A 24,369-nucleotide genomic window follows, 5' to 3' on the forward strand; every position below is an offset into this window, starting at 1 on the left:
TAGTGTTAATGTGAAATACTAAGGATTTTTAATAGCCTGAAAAGACCTTGACGAGCATAAGAAGAGAAACATTTGCTGAAGCTTAAGAAGGTAAAATGAAGGGGGGTGGGGAAAATCCACTATGATGTGGTAGTGAAAAGTGTCATCAAGTGACAACCAACTTATGGCAGCCCTGTAAGATTTTCAAGGCAAGAAACTCTGAGAGGTGGTTTGCCACTGCTTGCCACTCTTTAGGAGTGTTGGCCTTTCCTAATGGCCTCCCATCCAAATCAGGGTTGGTCCTGTTTAGCCTCTGAGACCTGAGGATGCTGGGTAAGGGAATGCCTGGCCTAGGGGAACCCACCCCTGATAAGAATGCATCCGCATGTTTGGTCAGCCGCCTGTGTGTGTGTGTGTGTGTTTGTTTACGACTGCCTGTTGCAAACTGCTGCCTCCCCCCCGCCCTCCAAACGCTCCTGTAGTGAAGCCTTTGTTTTGATTCCTTTGCAGGCTCTTCCTCTGTGCCTCTCCGAGCTGCTGCTGCGGGGCTGCTTTCAGTTCGAGTCTGAAGCTACCCTTGGAACAGAGGGAGGGGCTCCGAAACGCCTCCCCTCCGCCCAGCCGGGATGCAGTTGCTATAGCAGCCTCCGCCGCTGCAGTCTCCTCAGACTCAACTTTCACCTGTGGTTGTAAGAGCGGGGGGCTTCTCCATTGAGTTATTTCCTTAGGCGAGAGAGAGAAAGGAGAGGCAACCGACTTTAAATGCTGCCACGGAAGACTTTCTTCTGCCCAAGTCCATTTTACGGTGCCGGGCTGTAATTACCTAGTTCTCTGCGCCCCTCCAGCCCGTTCAACGTGTGTGAAGCAGCGGCGGCAGCGGGTTGCTTGCTTGCTCTTGGCGGCGGGTGGCTGTCGAGGGAGTCATTCGCGAAGCCTCCCTCACTCCTGAGGCTCCCTGCCTGCGGTCTGTGGGGCGCCAGTCGCTCTTGGACTGTTCTGTCTTCTTCATACACTTTCTGCTTCTGCAGTCTTAGGAAGCGGGAAGAAAGTCTTCCAGAATGCCAATTGCCCATTTACTGGAGCTATGGAAAAAGATAGAAGTGGAAGTGGAGCCGATGGAAACAGAGGTGAGCAACCCTAAACATCCCCCAGGACTTCTAAGGTCCTTGCATGTTTCATTTAGATGTCCGCTATGGGAAGTCACCAAGCGCTCTTCTGTTTGGCCGAACTTTGGGATGTGGTGGTTCTCTCTCCCCCCCCCCGTCCCTCCCCCCTTGGTGCTGTTATGTAAGCAGGACCCACTTGTTGACAATGTGCAAGACCTGGAAGGAGGACAATGTGCAAGACCTGCTTCTCATGTTCGACATGGGATTGTTCACTGGGAAAATGTACTTGCTTTCTTCTGCCAGATCCTTTTCCTGCTCTCCCTGCCCTGCAGTACCCAAGTAGGACCACAGAAAGCTGATAATGGGATAACAAAGACTGTTGTTCCTTTACCTGCCTTTGTCAGGGACACTTCGTTTTGACTCCTGTGGACTTGTGCGGGAGCATCCTATGAAGCTTGTTGCAATTGCATTCTCAGAACTATACAAAAAATTAAGCAATCCTTTAGAAAAATATATATGTGAGCTTCTGCAGTAAATATTTAGACTATATAATCTTCATTTTCTGATTAAACAAGTGGATTATGTTAAGCAAAAAACTGATAATAGTTGCTCTTTTATGCTGGTGGTTCGACCAGATGTAACTGAAGGATATTTACTGTCTGTCATGTGCAGTGCATTTAGCAGCACCATAAAATTAGTATTTTCTAGTATGCATGAAGGGATGTTTTCTGATCTGTCAAATCAGCACATCAACTCTAATGACCTATAAATTACAATCATTCTTGTTAATTAGAAGTTTAATGCCTGCAATGTTTATGATAAAGAACTCCTTTTGGATAACTGAAGCAATGATAGGTGGGTTTTTAAAAAATTGCTTTTGTACCTCTAGAATATTTTTAAAAACTTTCTTTCCCTCATAGCTTATATTGAATAAATATGTAATTTAATACAACAGGAAATTAATTATTATTTTAATTTCTCCTTCAATACATATGCATATCTTAGCACATGAACCTATGATTCTAAACACACTTATTAGGAAGCCAATCCAACTGAACTGAGTTTCTGAATAAACATGCATAGATTTGGGATGTATCAGTATTCACACATAATCAATTTCTGGTGATAATCTGGGCCTGGAACATCTGAGGGTCTGCCTGACTGACTATACCCCGCAAAAGTCATTGCACTCTTCCAATTCCAACAGGTTAGTGATCCCTGGCCCAAGAGAGGTATATTTGGCCTCAAACAGGGCTGGGGCCTTTTCTGTTCTGGCCCCCACTTGGTGAAATGAACTCTCAGAAGAGTTAAGGGCTTTGTCAGAGCTGTCTTAGTTCCCCAACCAAGTGTTGTGCTTCTGCTAGGCATTTGGTTGGGGCCTATAAACACCAATGCATTTGGGGCCCCTTCCGTGTACATCCCATGAGACAAAATTGAATGACAATTGGCTGCACAAAAAGAGTTTCACTAGCTGACGGCTGGTTGACTGATGGTTTTATGGTTAGATGGTATTAATAGATTTTTAGTCACTTTTATCATACTGTTATGAGCCTCTTGTGGCGCAGAGTGGTAAGGCAGCAGACATGCAGTCTGGAAGCTCTGCCAATGAGGCTGAGAGTTCAATCCCAGCCGCCGGCTCAAGGTTGACTCAGCCTTCCATCCTTCCGAGGTCAGTAAAATGAGTACCCAGCTTGCTGGGGGGTAAACGGTAATGACTGGGGAAGGCACTGGCAAACCACCCCGTATTGAGTCTGCCATGAAAACGCTAGAGGGCATCACCCCAAGGGTCAGACATGACCTGGTGCTTGCACAGGGGATACCTTTACCTTTATCATACTGTTATTTTAAATGAATTTTAATGAGCTATTGTACTTTTATGAACTACTAGAAAGAAAGCCCATTTTACCCATGGATAAAATGGGCGCTAGGACGGGCCGGGAGAAGGCGGCACGCCCCCCCCCACCCGCGGCTCTCTGGAGCCTTCTCCCGGCCGCTGGAACGGCCTTGCTGCGTCTGCAACACGGCAAGGCTGCTCCAGCAGCCAGGAGAAGGCGGCGCGGCCCCCCAGAGGACTCACCGCATCGGCTGGCAGTCCAGTCTATTCGGTGATTCCCTGACCGGGCGAAGCAGCCGATTCGCATGGCTCCCCATTGGCTGCTTAGCCCGGGATGGATACTCGGAGGGGCCAATCAGGAGCCGCTTTGCGGCTCCTGATTGGCCTTTCCGAGTTTTTATCCCGGACAGGGCCCGCCCTAACTCCTCCCAGACAGCCCTTACTCCATTATTAAGTCCACGGCGCACCGCGCCGCGGGCGGTTTAAAGATTGTAATGGTAATTTATTATGTTGGAAACTGCTCAAAGCCAGCTTGCTGGGGGGGAGGGGGTCAAGAAAACCCATAAACAAACAATTTGCAAAGGCTGGAGGACTTGAAAGTATCATACAAGTTATTCAAATCTTCCATGCTGAGGCAGTTGACTTTCAAGGAGAGTTTTGAAATTCCCGAGCATGTCACTGCAATATTTGCTCCAATAAGCAAAGTGCAAGCCTCCAGTCATTTATTATTGCTGCTAAACAACTTAACAGCATTCTTCTTATTTTTGCTGTCTCAGGCTAGTAACACAAATTATGGATTTTGGGGATATGTGCTGAAATATGGTCCATTGTTTTGCTTAATTGATTTTGATGGGGGACTCATTTCCTCCTTTATCATCCTTGTAGCCTATCCTCATGGATTATTCCTCCTCTTCAAAGGAACATTCCAAATTTCAGACAGATAGAGCCAACCTAGAGTCAATGAAAGGCACAACACATTTCTAGCTGAATGTATTCCCTCCCTGCATTTAATCTGGATGGAACTCTCCGGGACTATATACTTTTCACCTGAAGGAATAACCTCCCAAATTCAAACAGTAAGGAGAAAACAATTAAAATTCTTCCTTGTCTAGCTGGCACACCAAGCAACACCAGAATTACACAGAGTAAGATGAGACCACAAAGAGCCATCCAGCCCGGCCCCATATCTTCTCAGGGACTTAAAATTCACATGCTCCAATCTCCTCCTAAAAACTTCCAGGGCCATTTCGCACGGCTTCAAAGTAGCACAATGGTTGCTATTTGAAAACGCTACTAATTTGCCATAACCCACGACGTCGTAGACAATCTGCAACAATCCTGAAACCAATCAGCAAAAAGCGCTTCGTTGTGGCGCTTTCAGGGGAATCCAGAAAAGTGGATTCACCCTCCGGATAGCGATACACTCCTGCAACCAATCTGCAACAGTAGCGCTAAAGACCTGTGCGTTACCATTGTTGCTGGTTCTTCAAAGTCCCTCCCCCTGGCTCTCTCCTCCAAACTTCCGGCGAAGCGATCGCCATTTTTTTTTCTCCGAGCGAGCGGGGATAAACGCACCGGCGAGCCTCTTTCAGTTTAGAGGCTTCCCTGGCTTCAGTCCTTCACCTTTAGTCACTAAGCACAAAGCACTGAAAAGCCCGTTTGCTGAAATAAAGTCCCTTTATTTTTTACAAATAAATTCAGCCGAAAATCGGGCCCGTTAGAGGGGGGGGGGATTTTTTTTTTATCACTCGAGGCAGCGTGCCAACGATCATACAATCAAACGACAGCTCACATTAGGCAGCTGGATGGGTCTCTCCGTTGCAACGAATCTACCTAGATTCGTTGCTATGGGTCTGTTTTTTTTTTTTTTAAACCTTTCTTAAAGGGAAAGGGGCTGTTTGGGAGCATGCTAACGGCTGCCCATTGGCTGCTTGACGGCCAGGGGCGGGACGAGCTTGGCAATAGCGCTTCCTTTCTAGCGATTTCTGCCGAGACCGGAAGCCTGTGGGAAACGCTAAAAAACGCAACTGATTCCACTACAAAGGCAGGTATGCATAACGACGAATTCCACTATTTTAAATGGCGATTTTTCATTCCGCAAACAATTTGCAACAAAGATCCCTGTGCGAAAAGGCCCCCAGTGAAGGAGACTCCACCACCCTCCGAGGCAGCGTATTCCATCTACAAACAACCCTCACTGTCAGAAAATGCTTTCTAATATTTAAGTGGAACCTTCTATCCCATGGGAATATTTCCCCCCTTTTACACAATACCCAACTTTGTTCTTCCTACTGTTTTTATTTATTTATGCTCCACTTTTCTCTCCAGTGAGGAGTGTCTTACAACAGCATTCTCTGGTGCCAGGTATTTGGCAGGTTTCCTGGACAAGGATCTAGACTTAGGTAAAAAAAAAAAAAAGAACCCTAATGTCTGTATCCTATCTCTTGCCAAATTGCCACCATCTGCAAACTGCAACAGTAAATAATCTGCATATTCTTACCACTAAACAAAAATCCAATAGCTAGAGTGACTCTAGAAAGACTGCTTCTGCTTATATTGAATTTAGTCCTCCCCAAGTAGTTGGCCTGACTTCAAAGTTCCCACCCATCCATGAAACCTTGGGTCAGTCACATTCTTCCAGTTTAATGTATGCTAAATAAGTGTTGTAAGGATAAAATGAAGGAGGATAAGCCATGCATATGGCCCTGAGCATCTTGAAGGAATAGTGGAATATATAAAGATAATAAATACAGTTCTAGCCCAAATGATGTGAGATGAGCATGTGTAAAAATCTGTCTTTGCTTAATATACTTTACTTCCTCAGAAAAGGTTTTATTCCCCCCCCCCCCAAGTCTTTACAAGATGCAGCCTGTCTTGGCTTCTGTTCAGCAAAGATTTTCATAATCTTGTAATGTTAATGGAACAAGACTGTTTTGATTATTTGCTCATGCTCTTGCATAATGAAGACAAAAACTATTCATTCTTATGCTGCAGGCTTGAGCATCCTTAGCTGGGAAGCAATTGTCACCAACATTTGTCAGACTTCAGAGGAAGCATGTTTTGGATAGAATTCTCAATGTTGTCAGTCATGCTGTGTTTCCTTTCTCTTTTATCTTCAGGCCTTGTGAAAATAGAATTACAATACCCAGTACAATAAGTACTTATTGCAATAAGTAGACTTGCAATAAATAATTACAGTAAGTATAGTAACCATAGTCTTATGTGCATAGCACAGTTTCCTATACTGTACTCAAATTATTTATCTGACCGCATATATAGGTGGTTTTATGCAATACTTATTTTCTTTTAAAACAGTTTTTCTGTTTGTAGAAAATAGTTTCAACTCCACTAAAGTTAAGTGATCTAAAATCCACTTTGATGGATTAGTTAAGGGCATATTTAGCTCTATCCTACTGAAATCAATGGAATCTAGAAATCTTTGCCGAGGGATAGAATATGCACTAAAATTCATTAAGCCCCTGAAATCTCATGTTCAAATTCTCTAGTCAATCTGGTCATAATTCTTATCTTGTTAATCTCTGTTGAGAGCCATTATGCTGTAATGACTAAAGTGCACAACATGCATCAGAAAGGCCTGGTTTTCCTTTGCTGCTTAGCCAAGCAATGATCAAAGCTGACGTGAAGATAAAATGGAATATCCTTGTGTGTGCTGCCTAAAGCTTCTGTGAACTAGGATACAAATGTGACACAGAAATAAATAACCATTCCGTTATCACTCACTGATTCTGTGTGATATTCAGCTAATAAATGAAATAAAACTTAAAATAAGAGGTAATAATATTACAATCATCAATTTTTAATAAGGATCTATATTTCATTTTCATACATTTTTGTTCCAGATTTGCATAGTGTTTCATAAGCTTTTCTTCCCTCCTTTAAACATTACCAGCCAGCAGCAGAGGATGCCAGCCTGGATGAAGCCTTGGATGAATCTGCAAATGAGGTAATTTGCTCTGTCCATTTGGAATTTGTAATCTTTCATTTTTATATTAAAATGTAGTGCGGTAAACTCAGATTTGCCAATCTTCTGGATTTCAGTCATTGAGAGCCACTATTGGTGGAATACATATGTGAATTAATTAGTCACAGCAGTGGACTAATTAGAAGCTTGTCAGTTGTTAAACAATAAAGGAATTTATGAAATTCGAGTCACTGTGGGTGGGCAGGTAGTTGTGAGTTCCTGCATTATGTAGGGCAGCGGTCCTCAACCTTTTCCTTGTTGAGGACCACTTCTAGGGGTGGGGGAGAGCCAGCAGTTTGGGTACCATGCACGCACAGCAACAGCACGCAAACACGCATGCATGGAGCTGCCATGCATGTGCATTTGCGTTTGGCGGCATGCCGGCGGCCACACCTGCCTCTTCCCCCCCGCAGCGAGAAGCTAGCTGGGGCGTGAGCGAAGCCTGGTGAGCGTCTCACTGCGGGGGGGGGAAGAGGCGGGCACAGCTGGCGGAGGCCCGGTACCGAGGCCTTCGCAGCCCGGTACCAGGCCGCAGACTGGGGGTTAATGACCCCCGATGTAGGGGGTTGGACTAGATGACCCTGGAGTCCCTTCCAACTCTATGATTTTATGAATGTTATGAATGAATGTAAAAATGTATAAAATCCTAATAAGAACAAGCTCCATAGTTACCTGTGTTAATATCACACTGCATTCCCATAAATGTTTTGACTATGTTCTCCTTTCTAGTGGCAGTTGCATGGTGGTTCAGCCTGATATTGCTCTATTGGCAATTGGAAGCCCCCAAATTCCTTTTCCCTCCCCACAGCTGAACTCAGTTCCAATGTCAGAGTTTGGCATATGAGAAAAAACCTAGGAAGACAAAGATCTTTTCTACATGCACAGCTTACTTTCAATTTTGTCATTACTCAAGCTGGTTATGGCTTAAATGGAGCCGTGTACTTGCACTCTGCATCATTCCTCTCTCTATACTCTTTATTTCAGTGAGAAAAACTGGATTCTGCTTGATGGGGGTGGGCCATCATATTTGGTTTCAGTCTCCCAGTTTGTCACTTTCACAATGTGTATGCTCAGTCAAGCATGATCTTCAAAAATACTGTTTCCACACCCAGCATCCCAGCCAGTCTAGTGAAAAACTAGCTTGGGTAGTAAACATTGCCACTGACCACCTGGGAAGATGTTTGCAGTCTGATAGTTTTGTTTTTTGGGGCAAAGCAATGGAATGGGGTGTGTGGAGTGTATGGTACTGGGGAAAGGCATCATGCTTTTTACAAACCATGCTGCCGAACAGAGCACTGTGGGTTGCCCATAGCACTCAACTATTAACTCTGTGTTTGTGTGTTTCTGTTTGTTTGCATGCATGCATGCTTGCTTGATTATGTACATGACTGCCTTTCTTCCGCATGTATCTTTCCAAAGTACCAAAGCAGATTCCTGATATTAAACACATTTCATTCTTATACAAATGCAAATATAATAACACTGTCCCACTTAGAGCCTGGAATGTATATTAATGGTTGCAATTACAACCTGTCTTTCCAAACGCCAAAAATATGATTTGCAAAAGCTTACAGAAGAAGGATACAAGAACAAACATTTTACTGCTCCCAAGTGGGATTGAACCATAGATCATTTCATCTAATGCCTTCCTAACTGAGCTATTGGCTATGCAGACAGTGAAAACAGGAAAATGTACGTAGTTGTGCCAGCTGCTGGTTAATTGAAGGACTATGTGGCAGTCATGCTGTATATATTTGCAACAATGGGCACACATCAAGTTGTGCAACATTACTGTTACAGTTCACTTCACAAATCTGTGTTTGGTCTGTTAATTGTGGAACCACCATAGCATGGTGAACTTTGGTCCTAGTCACCCTCTACACAAAATGGCAGCCAAATCTACATTTGAAGTCCCTCTTCTGCCAGGTCTATGGTTGAAGCTGGCATGCTAAGGAAGATATGTTTGACCCCCCTGAGGACCAAAGACATCTCTATGTGCATTGTGGACTTGAGTTTTTATCTGCCCTTCCTTACTTTCGTTTTTTGGGGATAGAATTGGGAATTTCATGTTTTTTTGCCGCATCTTATTGTCTCTTATCTGCTGTATTTTATGTCTGTGGTTTTAAGGGGTACTTTTTTGAGGAGTTTATACAGACGTTTGTAACCCACCACGAGCCGTTGGAAGTGGTGGGTAAGAAATCTAAATTTCCAGTTTGGTGTAGTGGTTAGGAGTGCAGACTTCTAATCTGGCATGCCGGGTTCGATTCTGCACTCCCCCACATGCAGCCAGCTGGGTGACCTTGGGCTCGCCACGGGACTGATAAAACTGTTCTGACCGGGCAGTGATATCAGGGCTCTCTCAGCCTCACCCACCCCACAGGGTGTCTTTTGTGGGGAGAGGAATGGGAAGGCGACTGTAAGCCGCTTTGAGCCTCCTTCGGGTAGGGAAAAGCGGCATATAAAAACCAACTCTTCTTCTTCTTCTTCTAAATAATAATAATAATGATGATGATGACAACGATAATGATGATGTTGTTGTTAAATGCCCATCTATGTGATCCATCTCCCAACTCTGCCACCCCCATAATAGTAGTCATTATGCACCACATCTTTGCTCTCCTACACTTTTATTTGACCTGAACAATTGGGACCATTGCTAATCCCTCCATGAAATCCATCTACCATCACCTTGAGTCCTTGGTTTTCTGAGGATCTGTTCCCTTTTGTTATTCTTTTGTTATTCTTTTCCTCTATTGCCAATGGCTAATACATAACATGTAATCTTTTGTTTAAGTATGGTGCATTGCCAATAGCATGAACCATCAGTGGAGAGGGTGCATGGGGAAGTGGGAAAAGACAGTAGAAGGTGAGCAGTCCCTTATCAATCATGATGGTGTAGGAGTGGAGGTCCCAACTCCCAACTCCAAGGGTCAGAAGGTCTGAAGTAAACAATGTGATGGAACATTTCAGCAATTGAATTAACTTTGACTTAGTGGCAAAAGAAAGTGATTTCCAGAAAAACAGTGAATGAAACGTGTGTTAAACCCTAAAGAGTGGAATATCAAGTCCAATGGAATCTGCTCAGAAAGCAGGGAAAACAGCAAAATTAAAATACAATCAGATGGGATAATACTGTGAAACTGCAAGAAAGCACTGGTGCAGAAAGGCTTCACTGATGAAACTTTGGCTGAAGAAAAGGTTTAGCATGACTTCTCACCTGTGTATTCTTTTTTACTCTAAAAATCTATATCACTCTCCTCCTTTATGCATGAATGGGGCACACTTTGGTTTAAATAGTTCTGCTGCTGTTATATAAAACTTAGTCCATTATAGAGAGGTGTTTGTATATATCTGAAGTCCACTCATATACTCAACACACTACTATTTTTTTAAATCAAAATTGAAAGTAAAATATATAAGACCTTTCTTCAGAAAGAAATCATTATTTTTATTTCCCCCACATTTAATGGTAGTATTTAAAAATATTATTTAATTGTGCTACATTCCATCTTCTGAGATGCCTTGCAACCTCGGCTTCATCAAATTATTAAATCAGAAGATAAAAGACAGCTCAACATGAAGCACAGATGATTAATTAAAGTGGTTATGCTTTATTGCTGGTTTCCTCCAAGGCTTGTCATTTTAAAACATAAAGGATTGTAGATTTAGGTTGCTAGTCAGCAGTAATGCTAATTAATTTAGTCCAAAAGTGAGACCACAGTATTCTGTAGAAGTGATAAAGTGATAAAACTTTGTGTTCATTCTTCTACAACTATATTTTGCACATTCATTATTAATTGGGTCAACTGGCTTAAGATATTTCTTACTTTTCCCACTACTATTATCTGTAAATTGCTGTTTATATGCAGATGATGTCCAAGTCATTTTACCTTCATTTAAATCGAAACTGAAACTATTGGAGAAATTGACAAAATTATGCCATCTTTACTTTTTAATTTTTTTTCTTCCTAGTGATTTTGTTCATGTTCTGCTCTTGCACTTCCAAAAGGGAAGTATGGCCGGACAACACATTATATTTGCTGCATGATTGCCATGGGACCGTGTAGCCATACAACAGTTCTGAGTTCCCAGAATGGCCTCTGGAAGCACTGGGCCCCTGTGGCATTTCAAAATTTAGTTAACCTGGGGAACTTGTAGCTGGTATCCTGCTGTAAGTCACTGTGGTGATCACATGGCATAGTTTGGCCCTTAATGAGGTATCATTCCCCCACCCCCTTTGTAGCTACTGTCAGATTCAGTAATTCCCAAAGGATTCTAATTTTATGAGCTTTTTTGTGATAGTATTCACCTGTACAGAATACTAACACTTCATTTTCAGGGGGGGAAGGCTCACCCACATTCTGATTCCTGTGTGTCAGCCTGCTCCACTCTGCCACAAGGAAAGAGAGCAGAACTCAAGAACAGTCTAATTGCCAACTGCAGAGAGAATGGTGAATTAGTGGATACTGATGTAAGCTTATATTAGTGGCACCCCCCCCCTTTATTAATTTCTTTTTTTTTGAAGGCACTGACTTTGGGAGGTCTATTCAGCACCAAATTTGGATTGTAATATATATGCTGATTGGGGAAGAGTTAAAAATGGATTGATTACCCCCAATTTAATAGGACAATCTGGGACAATTTAATGGGACAAACCTGAAGTCCAGGTTTGAAAGGGTTGACTGGAGATATGCCTCTAGCAACCATGTCTTTCTACCACCACTTCTTTGGGTAGCATTGTTTAATAACTGACAGATGGCTTGTTGAGAAAATTACAGTATGTTTACTTAGTTTCATCTACTTTGCTGACAAATTAAATATGTAAACTTTCACAATAGTTGCTCTTTGCCTGTAACTATGCTGCATGGCTTCATTACAAGAGTTTATAAAACAAGATGCTTAAGAAGTAATTACTGGAATTTATAAGCATGAACTGATATTAATAAATACTATGCTTCCCTCTTATTGCTGACTACTGAGGACACTTTTGATGATAAACTGTGTTGTATGAACTTTAGCACAGGAGTGAACTTGTTCTGCTCGGAATAAATTATACAAATAATAAATTTCATTAGTTTGTGTAAATAATAGAAGTTATGGAACTCTTTCCTGAGGGAGATTCATTTGGTTTCTTCTCTGTTGAATTTCAGCCAAATGATTAAAACTTTATCATTTCAAACAGTCTTCCAGTATTCAAATACCTGGTGTTCTGCATTTTATTATTATTTGTTATGTACTGTTGTTCCTTTGTTCTCATTTTAATTTATTGTTAGTTATCTTGCAAAATTTGTAATATAATGGCATAAGTATCGTTTATGATATAGACAGCCAGCTTGGTGTAGTCGTTAGGAGTGCAAACTTCTAATATGGTGAGCCGGGTTTGATTCCTCGCACCCCCACATGTAGCCATCTGGATGTCCTTGGACTCGCCACAGCACTGATAAAGCTGTTCTAACTGAGCAGTAACATCAAGGCTGTCTCAGAATCACCTTCCTTACAGGGTGTCTGTTGTGGGGAGAGGAAAGGGAAGGGGATTGTAAGCCTCTTTGAGACTCCTTCTGGTAGAGAAAAACGGCATATAAGAACCAACTCTTCTTCATCTTGGGATGTATGCCAATTTATCTAATTTCAATTATGAATGGTATAGTTGATGATCACTTTCCTGATAACTGATTTCTGGAAAATCTTTCCCATTTCCCTTTTCTCTTTGAAGAAAACTGAATTTGCACACTACTGATCGGTTACTGTTTTTGTTATTCAAAATCAATTTCCATCCTCTCAGGGCTGGGTCTTATATAGTGCCAAATGTGTGACCATTATGTTAGCTGTTATATGATGTCATCTGATCCAGGATCATCCTTGTCACTCTCTTCTTCACCCTCTCCCTTTTGTCCACAGCCTTTTTGAAGTGAGGCCTCTAGAACTGTACACATTACTCCAGGTGTGGTCTGACAATATTGAATTGTATTTTTTATTTATCATTTGCCTTGAAAATCCTGCAGGGTCATCTTAATTCAATTACAACTTGACAGCAGTTTTAGAGACACATAACTAGCTTCATTCACAACACTATTTTCTGCATTTGTTTAAATCATTTCTTATCATGTTATGAAAAAGAGTTTCTCATTCGCAGAATCCTTCTTTCCCTCCCTTGAAAGACTTACCAGGCCCACCTGTCTCCATTCTCCCCTCCCCCCTAGAGAGCATTCAAAATTTCTTAGCTCTATAGAATTTTAGGACAGGCTGAATAAATTTGGTTAAAGTATTCCAACATTTATTTGTGATGTTTTGTAATTTTTAAACCCTGGAATTTGGGGAGTGTAACCTAGGGATGGTGAGCTTTGGAATGGGCAGAGACCTCAGCAGGGTATTATGTGAATAATTCACCCTCCACATGTCTCTAGGGAATGTATCCTTTTTCTGCAGGGATCTGGAGATCAGGTGTAATTCTAGATTTCCAGGCTGCATCTGGAGATTGGCAACCCTGTTTACAAGGCACTTTTTGTATGTATGTGATAAGAATCAGTATATTAAAATGTAATAAATAAATAATCAAATTGTTTTTACTTTTCATGTGAATGTCTGATCAGGAATTTTGACAATTGCCTTCCTCACTGTGAAGAGGTTGGCAGTCTCTGACCATCACGGTTTCTATGGCTATTTTCTTAGTCATTTCCTTCCTCTGAGATTCCCAAACAAATTGACTACTTGGACAGGAAATCAAATATCATTGACTCTGTGGAAGCAGAAATGTTTATTTTCCTTTTTTATTGTGTTAAATGCTCTGCCTGATTTATGCGTATTTTGCCTAGTGTAGGCAAGGATAAGCAGAAGGATGAGAGCATACCTTTAGGTACATATTGTCTGAGAACTGAGCATGACTTGTGAATGTAGTACAGCTAAAAGGACTTCTAATCATTATTCTGCCTCTAAGCTACATATTAATAGTGAGAAGACCAAATTACATTTTCCTCTAATTTGTTGAGGGTTATTACCTGAATTCTGGCAGCATACGAGACACCGTCTAAGACCGATGTAATCCCTGTTGCATCAGCTTCTGTGGGTATTTGTCACATTGCTAGAAGACTATTTGGACCCTCTCTCACAGTTATTTGCATACTTGCATGAATATTGCTAATTTTAAATATTATACATTTTAATCAAAGCTCACATTTTCATTACAAGCATAAATAGGGGAAAAAAACATTCTTTATTCTTAAACATCCCAGGTCCTGCCAGAAGACCCACATAACAATCACCATCCACTTAGTCTCTGTCAGGAATGCAGGTTGTCTCATAGACACTAGTCCTTGCCCAAGGTTCTTTCAGTCACTGAGTACTTCCCACAGGATTAGGAACTGAATCCATTACCTGTGCGAGCCTATTTGGCCACTCTTGCAGCATGACCCTGTGGGCACTCATTATCACATGCCTCCTCCTCGGCTTCCTCTCTTGAAGGCACACCTAGACAGGGAAGGGTGGGGAAGGATGGGAGGGTGAGCACAACCAAGGAACCAAACCACTCATCATGGGGGCACATGCCAACACCCCTCTGGCTCCCATACCACAGTCATAATCCTTCATTCGAGAGGATCCTTTTCCATCCTGCACAGGCATGGGCAGAGAAGTCATTGCCACACTCATGCTCCATGGCAGGATAGGATGACCACAACCCCTACAGCTGTGTAACCCGCAAGGTGATGCCAACATACCCCTGGCCCACTCCTCCAGTATGTCCCCCTCATTCTGTCTCATCATCATTGGCCCCTCCTCAGGGAGCTCAGGAGGCATAAGATCTAGAGATTTAAATGCACCTAGAAGTTAGAACACAAAGAACAAGAGAGAGTGCACAAAGAAATATCACAAGTGTTCATGCCCAAAGAAAGACTTCCCAGGGTGTCTTGATCCTCCACAGTGTGTATCCACAAGCTGATCAGTGGTTGAAGCTGATCAGTGGTTGAACAAGAAGATCAAGTCTTCAGCCTCCCCCTCCCCCCAGGCTGATGGTTACCAGTATTTATCTGGGTTGCAGAAGAGTCACTTTCCTCGAAGTCATCCCTATGTGAGACCAGTTTTGGGGAGTCAGGTAGGACTATATCCTGAGAAAGTTGGTCTGCAGATTGAATTATGACATTTTTTTTCTAATGACTGTTGAGGACTTGCCAAGTCCCTGAGCCTTCGGGGAGGGCGGTATATAAATCTAAATAAATAAATAAAATACACCTGGTTCCCCCCAAGGGAGGGGGGAATGAGCGGACCTGTCTGAAGCAACCTACAGCACAACCTAGAATGGAGAAACCACAAGCAGCCTGTGGCTTTGCTGCATAAATGACCCATTTAAATGGAGCAGCCACTGGGAAGGGCAATGACGTTAGCAAACATCCCCCAACCCCAATCCCGAAACAGCCCCACCCACCATCAGCGTGCAATTTCTTACCAAAATCTATTGGTGTGGAACACCTATGAGGCTGGATTTCATCATCTTATATTGTTTCCTCATCTTATATTGCCTATGAGGCTGGATTTCCTCATCTTATATTGTTAGAAGATCATGCGTGAATAGCTCCTTGCAGGGGTCCATCTCATTGCCCAGCTGCTGAACATACTGGAAAAGTGAGCAAATGAGGACAAGATGCAATTCAATAAGGGTAAGTGCAGAGTTCTACAACTTGGCCACAAAAATGAGAAGCATGCATACTGGATAGGACATATACTTCTGGGTAGCACTGTGGGTGAATGAGATCTTTTGGTACTTGTGGACTGTAAGTTAAATATGAGTATACAGTGTGATGTGGCGGTAAAGAAGGTGAATGCTGGATGGGGCTGTATCAAGAGATACATAACAAGAGATACATCCCCAGCAAGATGGTGCAGCTGATAAAAACGTCCTCTATCAAGAGATACATCCCCAGCAAGATGGTGCAGCTGATAAAAACGTCCTCTTTTCCCTTCCTGCAGAAATGTGATACTTTAAAATATTTCATACATTATTGAGATGCACTGAATAACTGTCCAATTTTGTCCTTTGAAGGAATGAACTTTGGCATGGAAGCTAACAAAGCGGCTTCACTATTACTGAGCATGTTAATTAAACAAAAGATAATATCTGTACACCGCCCGTGGTGCTGCGGGCACCACGGACTAAATAAAACAGTAAGCCCTTGGAAGGCGGGCTGTGTCTGGGATGAGGAAGGGTGCCGATTGGCCCTTTCCCCTAGACAGACTATCGGAGGGACCGAAGCGCCTGCCGATTGGTCCCTCCGATTACTTGCCGGAGCAACTGCGAGCCGCGCGCAGAGCGGTTCGCAGTTGCTCCTTGTCCGGCGACCTGACGTGGCCGGAGGTGCGAAGCACCTCCCGCCGCATCAGGCCGCCGGCTACTGAGCCCCCAGCAGCCGGCCAGCGTGCGGCTGCCAGGGACTCCCGTCCGTTCTTCAGACGGACCTCCAAAAATGGCCGCCGCCGCCAGCCAGCCGCCGCCGCCGCCAGCCAGCCGCCGCCGCCGCCAGCCAGCCGCCGCCGCCAGCCAGCCAGCGGAGCCCCCAGCAGCCGCCCAGCGTGCGGCTGCCGGGGACTCCCGTCCGTTGTTCCGACGGACCTCCAAACATGGCCGCCGCCGCCGCCAGCCAGCCGCCACCGCCGCCAGCCAGCCGCCACCGCCGCCAGCCAGCCGAGGATGCCCCGACGCTGTGAAGCCGCTCCGCCGGCCGGGAGAAGGCTGGCCGGCCTGCCGGCCGGGAGAAGGCTGGCCAGCCCGCTCCACCGGCTGGGGGAAGGCTCCTGAGAGCCTCGGGTGGGGGGTGGTCCCTGATTACAACAAAGCTTCCAAAATGGCCGCTGCCAGGCCGCAGACGGAGCCGCCTCGCAGCCGAGGATGCCCCGCCACCGCCGCCCGCCACCGCCCGCCGCTCCGCCTCAAGCCGCCGAAACTCCAGGATTCCTGCCACTCGCCAGCCGCTCGCAAGCCGCTCCAGGTAGTCCCCCCCCCCATATTACTCTCACTGCTAGCGCCCATTGCATTTCAAAGTGCAATGGGCTTTTTTACTAGTTCTTACTATATTACCAGTAAAACAGTGCTCCATTGCTAATCCTGAATAATGCACCTTACTAAATTCACCGGCAAGCTAATGAACTTCAATTCGGTCTGTACTCATTACCTTAGATCCAATCCTCATCTTTCCCCCCCAAGAACTACGTACCTCAGGCAGTAAAAGAATAATGTACTGAAAAAAAATCCCGGGTCATCCTTCCTCCCTTTTTTGAAGATCAGAATAACGTTTGCTCTCTTCCAGTCCTCCGGGACACCTCCAGTCCTTAAAGAGGTCCTGAAGATGATGGACAAGGGCTGTGCAAGTTCTCTGGAAAGTTCTTTGAGCACTCTCGGGTGCATTTCATCTGGCCCAGGGGATTTGAACTCATCCAGTGCAGCTAAATTCCTCTCGACAACCTCTCTATCCATGTTAACCTGTCACCCAGACACTATCCTTTGGCTACTGCCATCTCTAGATGTGCCTAAACCTGTGGGAAAAAAACAGATGTAAAATAGGCACTAAGCCTTTCTGCTTTCTCTGCATCCGTTAGAGTTTGTCCATCCGTGCCCAACAGTGGGCCTATTGCCTCCTTTACTTTACGTTTGCTCCTCACATAACTGAAAAATCTTTTCTTGTTACAATGGGCTTCTCTGGCCAATCTTAGCTCACTCTCAGCTTTGGCCTTTCTGATGATTGATCTACAGTGCCTAGTAACCTGTAGGTACTCTTCTTTAGAGCTCTGTCCTTCCCTCCATTTCCTGAACATTTTCCTTTTCTTTCTTAGTTCCTCTTGAAGTTCTCTGTTCATCCAAATAGGCTTCTTAGAGCTCCTGCAGTGTTTTCTTCTTTCTGGGATAGTCATTGATTGAGCATGCAATAGCTCTTCTTTGAGTAGCGTCCACCCTTCACATGCTCCCTTCCCTTCCAGCATTCTCGCCCATGGTATGACACTCATCATGTCTCTGAGTTTATTAAAGTTTGCCCTACGAAAATCCAACATCCGTGTCTGGCTACAAGCTTCCTTGGCTCCCCATCTCAAAAGGAATTCTATGAGGACATGATCACTTCCCCCTAGGGTCCCCACCTCCTTCACCTCATCCACCAACTCTTGCTTGTTAATATTTGTTATCCTCAAGCACACCGATACTTCTCATAGTGTATCAACAGCCACTATTACAATGAATGGGCTGCTAACGAATTTTTAGTCTTCACTGGCAAGAGGCATTTTATATTCTTTATTCAGAGGGAGTGGGAGCCCTTGCTGTGATCAGTGGGGGAGATAAGAAGGAGGAATGATGACTGCTACGAGGATTGCCTGGGGCCTGTGGACCCTCATGTGAACTGTTGCCTGGCATATAGCTGGGAAGAACGGGCTGCCTTATAACCTAGGTCCAGGCCCTGCAGGATTTGGAGGCCACTTATTGTGAGAAACAGAGACGAAGGGATATCTTTGTGATCACCCTCCCCCCCACTCTCCAGTCCTTATACAGCTGGGTGCAGGAAGAACATACCAGGATGGTGCCCTTTCCTTGAGAGCTGAAGCTGATGTGGAAGCTTGGATGGGCCTCTGCAACCAGCCAATGACAAGTGGCCAGGTTGAGGGGGCCCAATGGAATAGGAAAGTCTGGGTACCTGGGGGGCTGGGAGGCCTTGGTGAAGCGCCCTGGCAACTAGAGAGAAAGAGTGAAGAGGAAGAAGAAAGGACAGCAGTGGCAGTGGAAAAGATATGATTGGGGCTCCTGGAAACAGAGTTAGGCTATAGCTATGATTGTGGCTTGCAACCATCAGCTACGGTGCCTGTAGAGCAGGGGTAGTCAACCTGGGGTCCTCCAGATGTTCATGGACTACATCTACCATGAGCCCCTGCCAGTGTTTATGGCAGGGGCTCATGGGAATTGCAGTCCATGAACATCTGGAGGACCACAGGTTGACTACCCTGCTGTAGAGCAATTGACCTTAAAACGAGAACCTTAGTGGCAGGGAGATAACCCTTTGGACTTGACTAGATGGACTGCTGGAGGCGATCTGGGCACCAGGATGGCAAGAGGAGCCCTCCCCGAGAAAAAGGAGAATTTAACTGATGATCTTTCAGGTTTGCCACCTGTGGCCATTGGGAGAATGCAATTGCCAGAGTTGATCTTGTCTAGTGCTATCCTCCTGATGTCAATGAAATAGCTGGTTTGTGAGTTAGTCCTAGGTAGGATTTTATGTGACCTCATATTGTGTCCGTGAGCTCTCACTCGCCACAGTTATTTATGGCAGTTCATTCCTTGACCACCCTCATGGGGGGGTGGGATATCAAAGCTTTAGTCAATTGGATTTAAGCTGTGAGACATTAGTGAGCGATTTATGGATAAAGTCTCGACGTTCTGCCGTAACCTACCTGCCATGATTGATGTTGTTGTTGTTAGGTGCAAAGTCATGTCTGACCCATCGCGACCCCATGGACAATGATCCTCCAGGACTTCCTGTCCTCTACCATTCCCTGGAGTCCATTTAAGTTTGCACCTACTGCTTCAGTGACTCCATCCAGCCACCTCATTCTCTGTCGTCCCCTGCTTCTTTTGCCTTCAATCGCTCCGAGCATTAGGCTCTTCTCCAGGGAGTCCTTCCTTCTCATGAGGTGGCCAAAGTATTTGAGTTTCATCTTCAGGATCTGGCCTTCTAAGGAGCAGTCAGGGCTGATCTCCTCTAGGACTGACTGGTTTGTTCGCCTTGCAGTCCAAGGGACTCGCAAGAGTATTCTCCAGCACCAGAGTTCAAAAGCCTCAATTCTTTGACGCTCGGCCTTCCTTATGGTCCAACTTTCGCAGCCATACATTGCACCTGGGAATACCATAGCCTTGACAAAACACACTTTTGTTGGCAGGGTGATGTCTCTGCTTTTTAGGATGGTGTCTAGATTTGCCATAGCTTTCCTCCCCAGGAGCAAGCGTCTTTTAATTTCTTTGCTGCAGTCCCCATCTGCAGTGATCTTGGAGCCCAGGAAAATAAAATCTGTCACTACCTGCATTTCTTCTCCGTCTATTTGCCAGGAATAGAGACGGCCAGATGCCATGATCTTTTTTCTTGATGTTGAGTTTCAAGCCAACTTTTGCACTCTCCTCCTTCACCCGCATCAACTGGGTCTTTACTTTCTGCCATTAGAGTGGTATTATCTGCATATCTGAGGTTGTTGATATTTCTCCCTGCAATCTTGATCCCAATTTGTGACTCATCTAGCCTTGGCCTTTCTCATGATGTGCTCCGCATACAAGTTAAATAGGCAAGGCGACAGTATACAGGAGTATACTGACTTGACAATATACAGGAGTATAAAAGTGTCCCAAAGTGGCTTACAAGCACTTTTCCCTTCCTCACCCCACAACAGACATGCTGTAAGGTAGATAGGGCTGAGAGAACTCTAATAGAACTGCTCTGCAAGAAGAAGCTCTAAGAGACCTGTGGATGGCCCAAGGTCATCCAGCTGGCCGCATGTGAGGGCATGGGTAATCAAACGTGGTTCTCCAGATTAGAGTCCATCGCTGTTTAACCAATACATCACGCTGGCTCTCAAGGCATAAAGTATTCAAGATTCCATGTGCACGCATACTTAAACATATATAGGATCCTGAAGCATGTTCCATAATGCTGCAAATAGTGAGGTGCATAGGTGTCTATGCAAATGTTGTTGTTATGTGCGAAGTCGTGTCCGACCCATCGCGACCCCATGGACAATGATCCTCCAGGCCTTCCTGTCCTCTACCATTCCCCGGAGTCCATTTAAGTTTGCACCTACTGCTTCAGTGACTCCATCCAGCCACCTCATTCTCTGTCGTCCCCTTCTTCTTTTGCCCTCGATCGCTCCCAGCATTAGGCTCTTCTCCAGGGAGTCCTTCCTTCTCATGAGGTGGCCAAAGTATTTGAGTTTCATCTTCAGGATCTGGCCTTCAAAGGAGCAGTCAGGGTTGATCTCCTCTAGGACTGACCGGTTTGTTCGCCTTGCAGTCCAAGGGACTCGCAAGAGTCTTCTCCAGCACCAGAGTTCAAAAGCCTCAATTCTTTGACGCTCGGCCTTCCTTATGGTCCAACTTTCGCAGCCATACATTGCAACTGGGAATACCATAGCCTTGACTAAACACACTTTTGTTGGCAGGGTGATGTCTCTGCTTTTTAGGATGCTGTCTAGATTTGCCATAGCTTTCCTCCCCAGGAGCAAGCGTCTTTTAATTTCTTTGCTGCAGTCCCCATCTGCAGTGATCTTGGAGCCCAGGAAAATAAAATCTGTCACTATCTCCATTTCTTCCCCATCTATTTGCCAAGAATTGAGAGGGCCGGATGCCATGATCTTTGTTTTCTTGATGTTGAGTTTCAAGCCAACTTTTGCACTCTCCTCCTTCACGTGCATCAACAGGCTCTTTAGTTCCTCTTCACTTTCTGCCATTAGAGTGGTATCATCTGCATATCTGAGGTTGTTGATATTTCTCCCTGCAATCTTGATCCCAATTTGTGACTCCTCTAATCCCGCATTTCTCATGATGTGCTCTGCATACAAGTTAAATAGGCAAGGCGACAGTATACAGCCTTGCCGAACTCCTTTCTCAATTTTGAACCAGTCAGTGATTCCATGTTCAGTTCTCACTGTTGCTTCTTGACCTGCATATAAATTTCTCAAGAGACAAATAAGATGCTCTGGTATTCCCATCTCTTTAAGAACTTGCCACAATTTGTTGTGCTCCACACAATCAAAGGCTTTAGCATAGTCAATGAAGCAGAAGTAGACGTTCTTCTGGTACTCCCTAGCTTTCTCCATGATCCAGCGTATGTTGGCAATTTGATTTCTAGTTCCTCTGCCTCTTCGAAATCCTGCCTGTACTTCTGGAAGTTCTCGGTCCACATATTGCTGGAGCCTAGCTTGTAGGATTTTGAGCATAACTTTGCTAGCATGAGAAATTAGTGCAATGGTGCGGTAGTTTGAACATTCTTTGGCATTGCCCTTCTTTGGGATTGGAATGTAAACTGACCTTTTCCAATCCTGTGGCCATTGTTGAGTTTTCCAAATTTGCTGGCATATTGAGTGTAGCACTTTTACTGCATCGTCCTTTAAGATTTTGAATAGTTCAACTGGAATGCTGTCACCACCACTAGCTTTATTGTTGCTCAGACTTCCTAAGGCCCATTTGACTTCACATTCCAGGATGTCTGGCTCCAGGTCAGTAACTACCCCACTGTGGTCATCAGGGATGTTAAGCTCGCTCTTGTATAGTTCTTCTGTATAATTTTGCCACCTTTGTTTAATCTCTTCTGCTTCTGTGAGGTCCCTACCATTTTGGTCCCTTATCATACCCAACTTTGCATGAAACGTTCTCTTCATATCTCCAATTTTCTTGAAAAGATCTCTGGTCCTCCCCATTCTATTGTTTTCTTCTATTTGTTTGCACTGTTCATTTAAGAAGGCATTCTTATCTCTTCTAGCTTTTCTCTGGAATTCTGCATTCAATTGGGTGTATCTTTCTCCCTTGCCTTTCACTTCCCTTCTCTCCTTAGCTATTTGTAAAGCTTCCTCAGACAGCCATTTTGATTTCTTGCATTTCTTTTTCTTTGGGATGGTTTTAGTTGCTACCTCTTGTACAATGTTGCGAACCTCTGTCCATAGTTCTTCAGGCACTCTGTCTATCAGATCTAATTCCTTAAATCTATTTGTCACCTCTACTGTATATTCGTCGGGGATATGATTTAGTTCATACCTGAGTGGCCTAGTGCTTTTCCCTACTTTCTTCAATTTAAGCCTAAATTTTGCAACAAGAAGCTCATGATCTGAACCACAATCAGCTCCTGGTCTTGTTTTTATTGACTGGATAGAACTTTTCCATCTTTGGCTGCAGAGCACATAGTCAATCTGATTTCTGTGTTGACCGTCTGGTGATGTCCATGTGTAGAGTCGTCTCTTGGGTTGTTGGAAAAGAGTGTTTGCTATGACCATTGTATTCTCTTGACAAAATTCTACCAGCCTGTGCCCTGCTTCATTTTGTACTCCAAGACCAAACTTGCCTGTTATCCCGGTTATCTTTTGGCTTCCTACTTTAGCATTCCAATCCCCCATGATGATAAGCACATCATTTTTTGGCGTTGCTTCTAGAAGGTGTTGTAGGGCTTCATAGAACTGACCAACTTCATCCTCTTCAGCAGCAGTGGTTGGGGCATAGACCTGGATCACTGTGATGTTGAATGGTTTGCCTTGGATTCGAACTGAGATCATTCTGTCATTTTGGGGATTGTATCCCAAGACTGCTTTTCCTACTCTCTTATTGATTATGAAGGCTACTCCATTTCTTCTGCGAGATTCTTGTCCACAGTAGTATAACTGATGGTCATCTGAATTAAATTCACCCATTCCTGTCCATTTTAGTTCACTGATTCCTAAAATGTCGATGTTCAGTCTTGTCATTTCTTGTTTGACCAGTCTATGCAAATACTTTGTGGTTATTTTTGCCATCAACGACCAATTTCAGAAGGTTAATGCATATATGTAGTAGGAACAACAAGGAGCAGAACAATACATTATTTTTTTAAAAAAAAAACTCCCTTATGTGCATTAAAAAACTCTAAATTTTATATAAGTAGTACTGTAATTAGAAGTTCACAATAGATCAGACTACATTGTAAAGAAATATGTCCCGGTCTTATGAACGAAACCCTAACTGTTGCCTTCTCATTCCGTTGTCATGCCAACAATCATCTAGCCAAAACAATTCTGTGCTTGTGTAATACTAAATTCACATCATAGAAATATATAAAAATTAGGGTTTTTTTTCATTTGTAAGAAAAAAATGAACAAAAATGTATGTCCATTATAATTTGATATTGGCATTTTAAAATACCTTAAGGATTAAACATGATAACCAGAATTGTTCTCCAGTAATTAGTCTCTAATTATTATATAATTATAATATAACTAGGGGTCAAGCCCATTGCATTCAGGAATACAACGGGCACTAGATTCTGAGGGTGGAGTGGAAGAACTCTATGGACAGTCTCCCAGTCCCCCAAGGATCTGAAAAGGCTGTAGGCAGATGTTAGGGAACTCACCAGCAGGGGCAGCTCTGACGTGACAGGGATCTGCAGCCTCCAAGCCTCAGAGGGAAGGAGGAGGGGGTGGTCAGGGATGGGGGACAGAAGGCAATTGGCAAGCTGGTGGGACAGCTGCCCTGAGTGGGTGTTAAACACTGAATGGCACTTAAGCCATGAGACACGTTCATCCTCCAAGGCCTTACCAGAAATATATAGTGGAACAGATTATAATGTAACATTATAATATAATAATAATTCGTGTAGCCCACTCTTCCTGGTTGGCTCATAGTGGGGTACAACAAAATAAAATATACAAAATAATATAATTTACATCATTAAAACAATTAGTATTTAAATTTCAGATCTGTATTTCATGGGTGGAGTTCT

General features: G+C 44.0%; 1 protein-coding gene across 1 annotated transcript in view; it reads left to right on the forward strand.

Moving 5' to 3' along the window:
• Positions 1 to 591: 591 nt before the first annotated feature.
• Positions 592 to 24,369, forward strand: part of RPS6KA2 (ribosomal protein S6 kinase A2) — a 304,496-nt gene continuing 280,718 nt past the window's right edge. The window contains exons 1-2 of the mRNA XM_077347780.1: positions 592 to 1,106; positions 6,830 to 6,883. Of these exons, the coding sequence (XP_077203895.1) occupies positions 1,038 to 1,106; positions 6,830 to 6,883 (123 nt within the window). The 5' untranslated portion in view covers positions 592 to 1,037. The remainder of the gene's footprint in view (positions 1,107 to 6,829; positions 6,884 to 24,369) is intronic.

Source organism: Paroedura picta, chromosome 1 (genome assembly GCF_049243985.1).
Source record: "Paroedura picta isolate Pp20150507F chromosome 1, Ppicta_v3.0, whole genome shotgun sequence".
Classification (NCBI taxonomy): Eukaryota; Metazoa; Chordata; class Lepidosauria; order Squamata; family Gekkonidae; genus Paroedura; species Paroedura picta.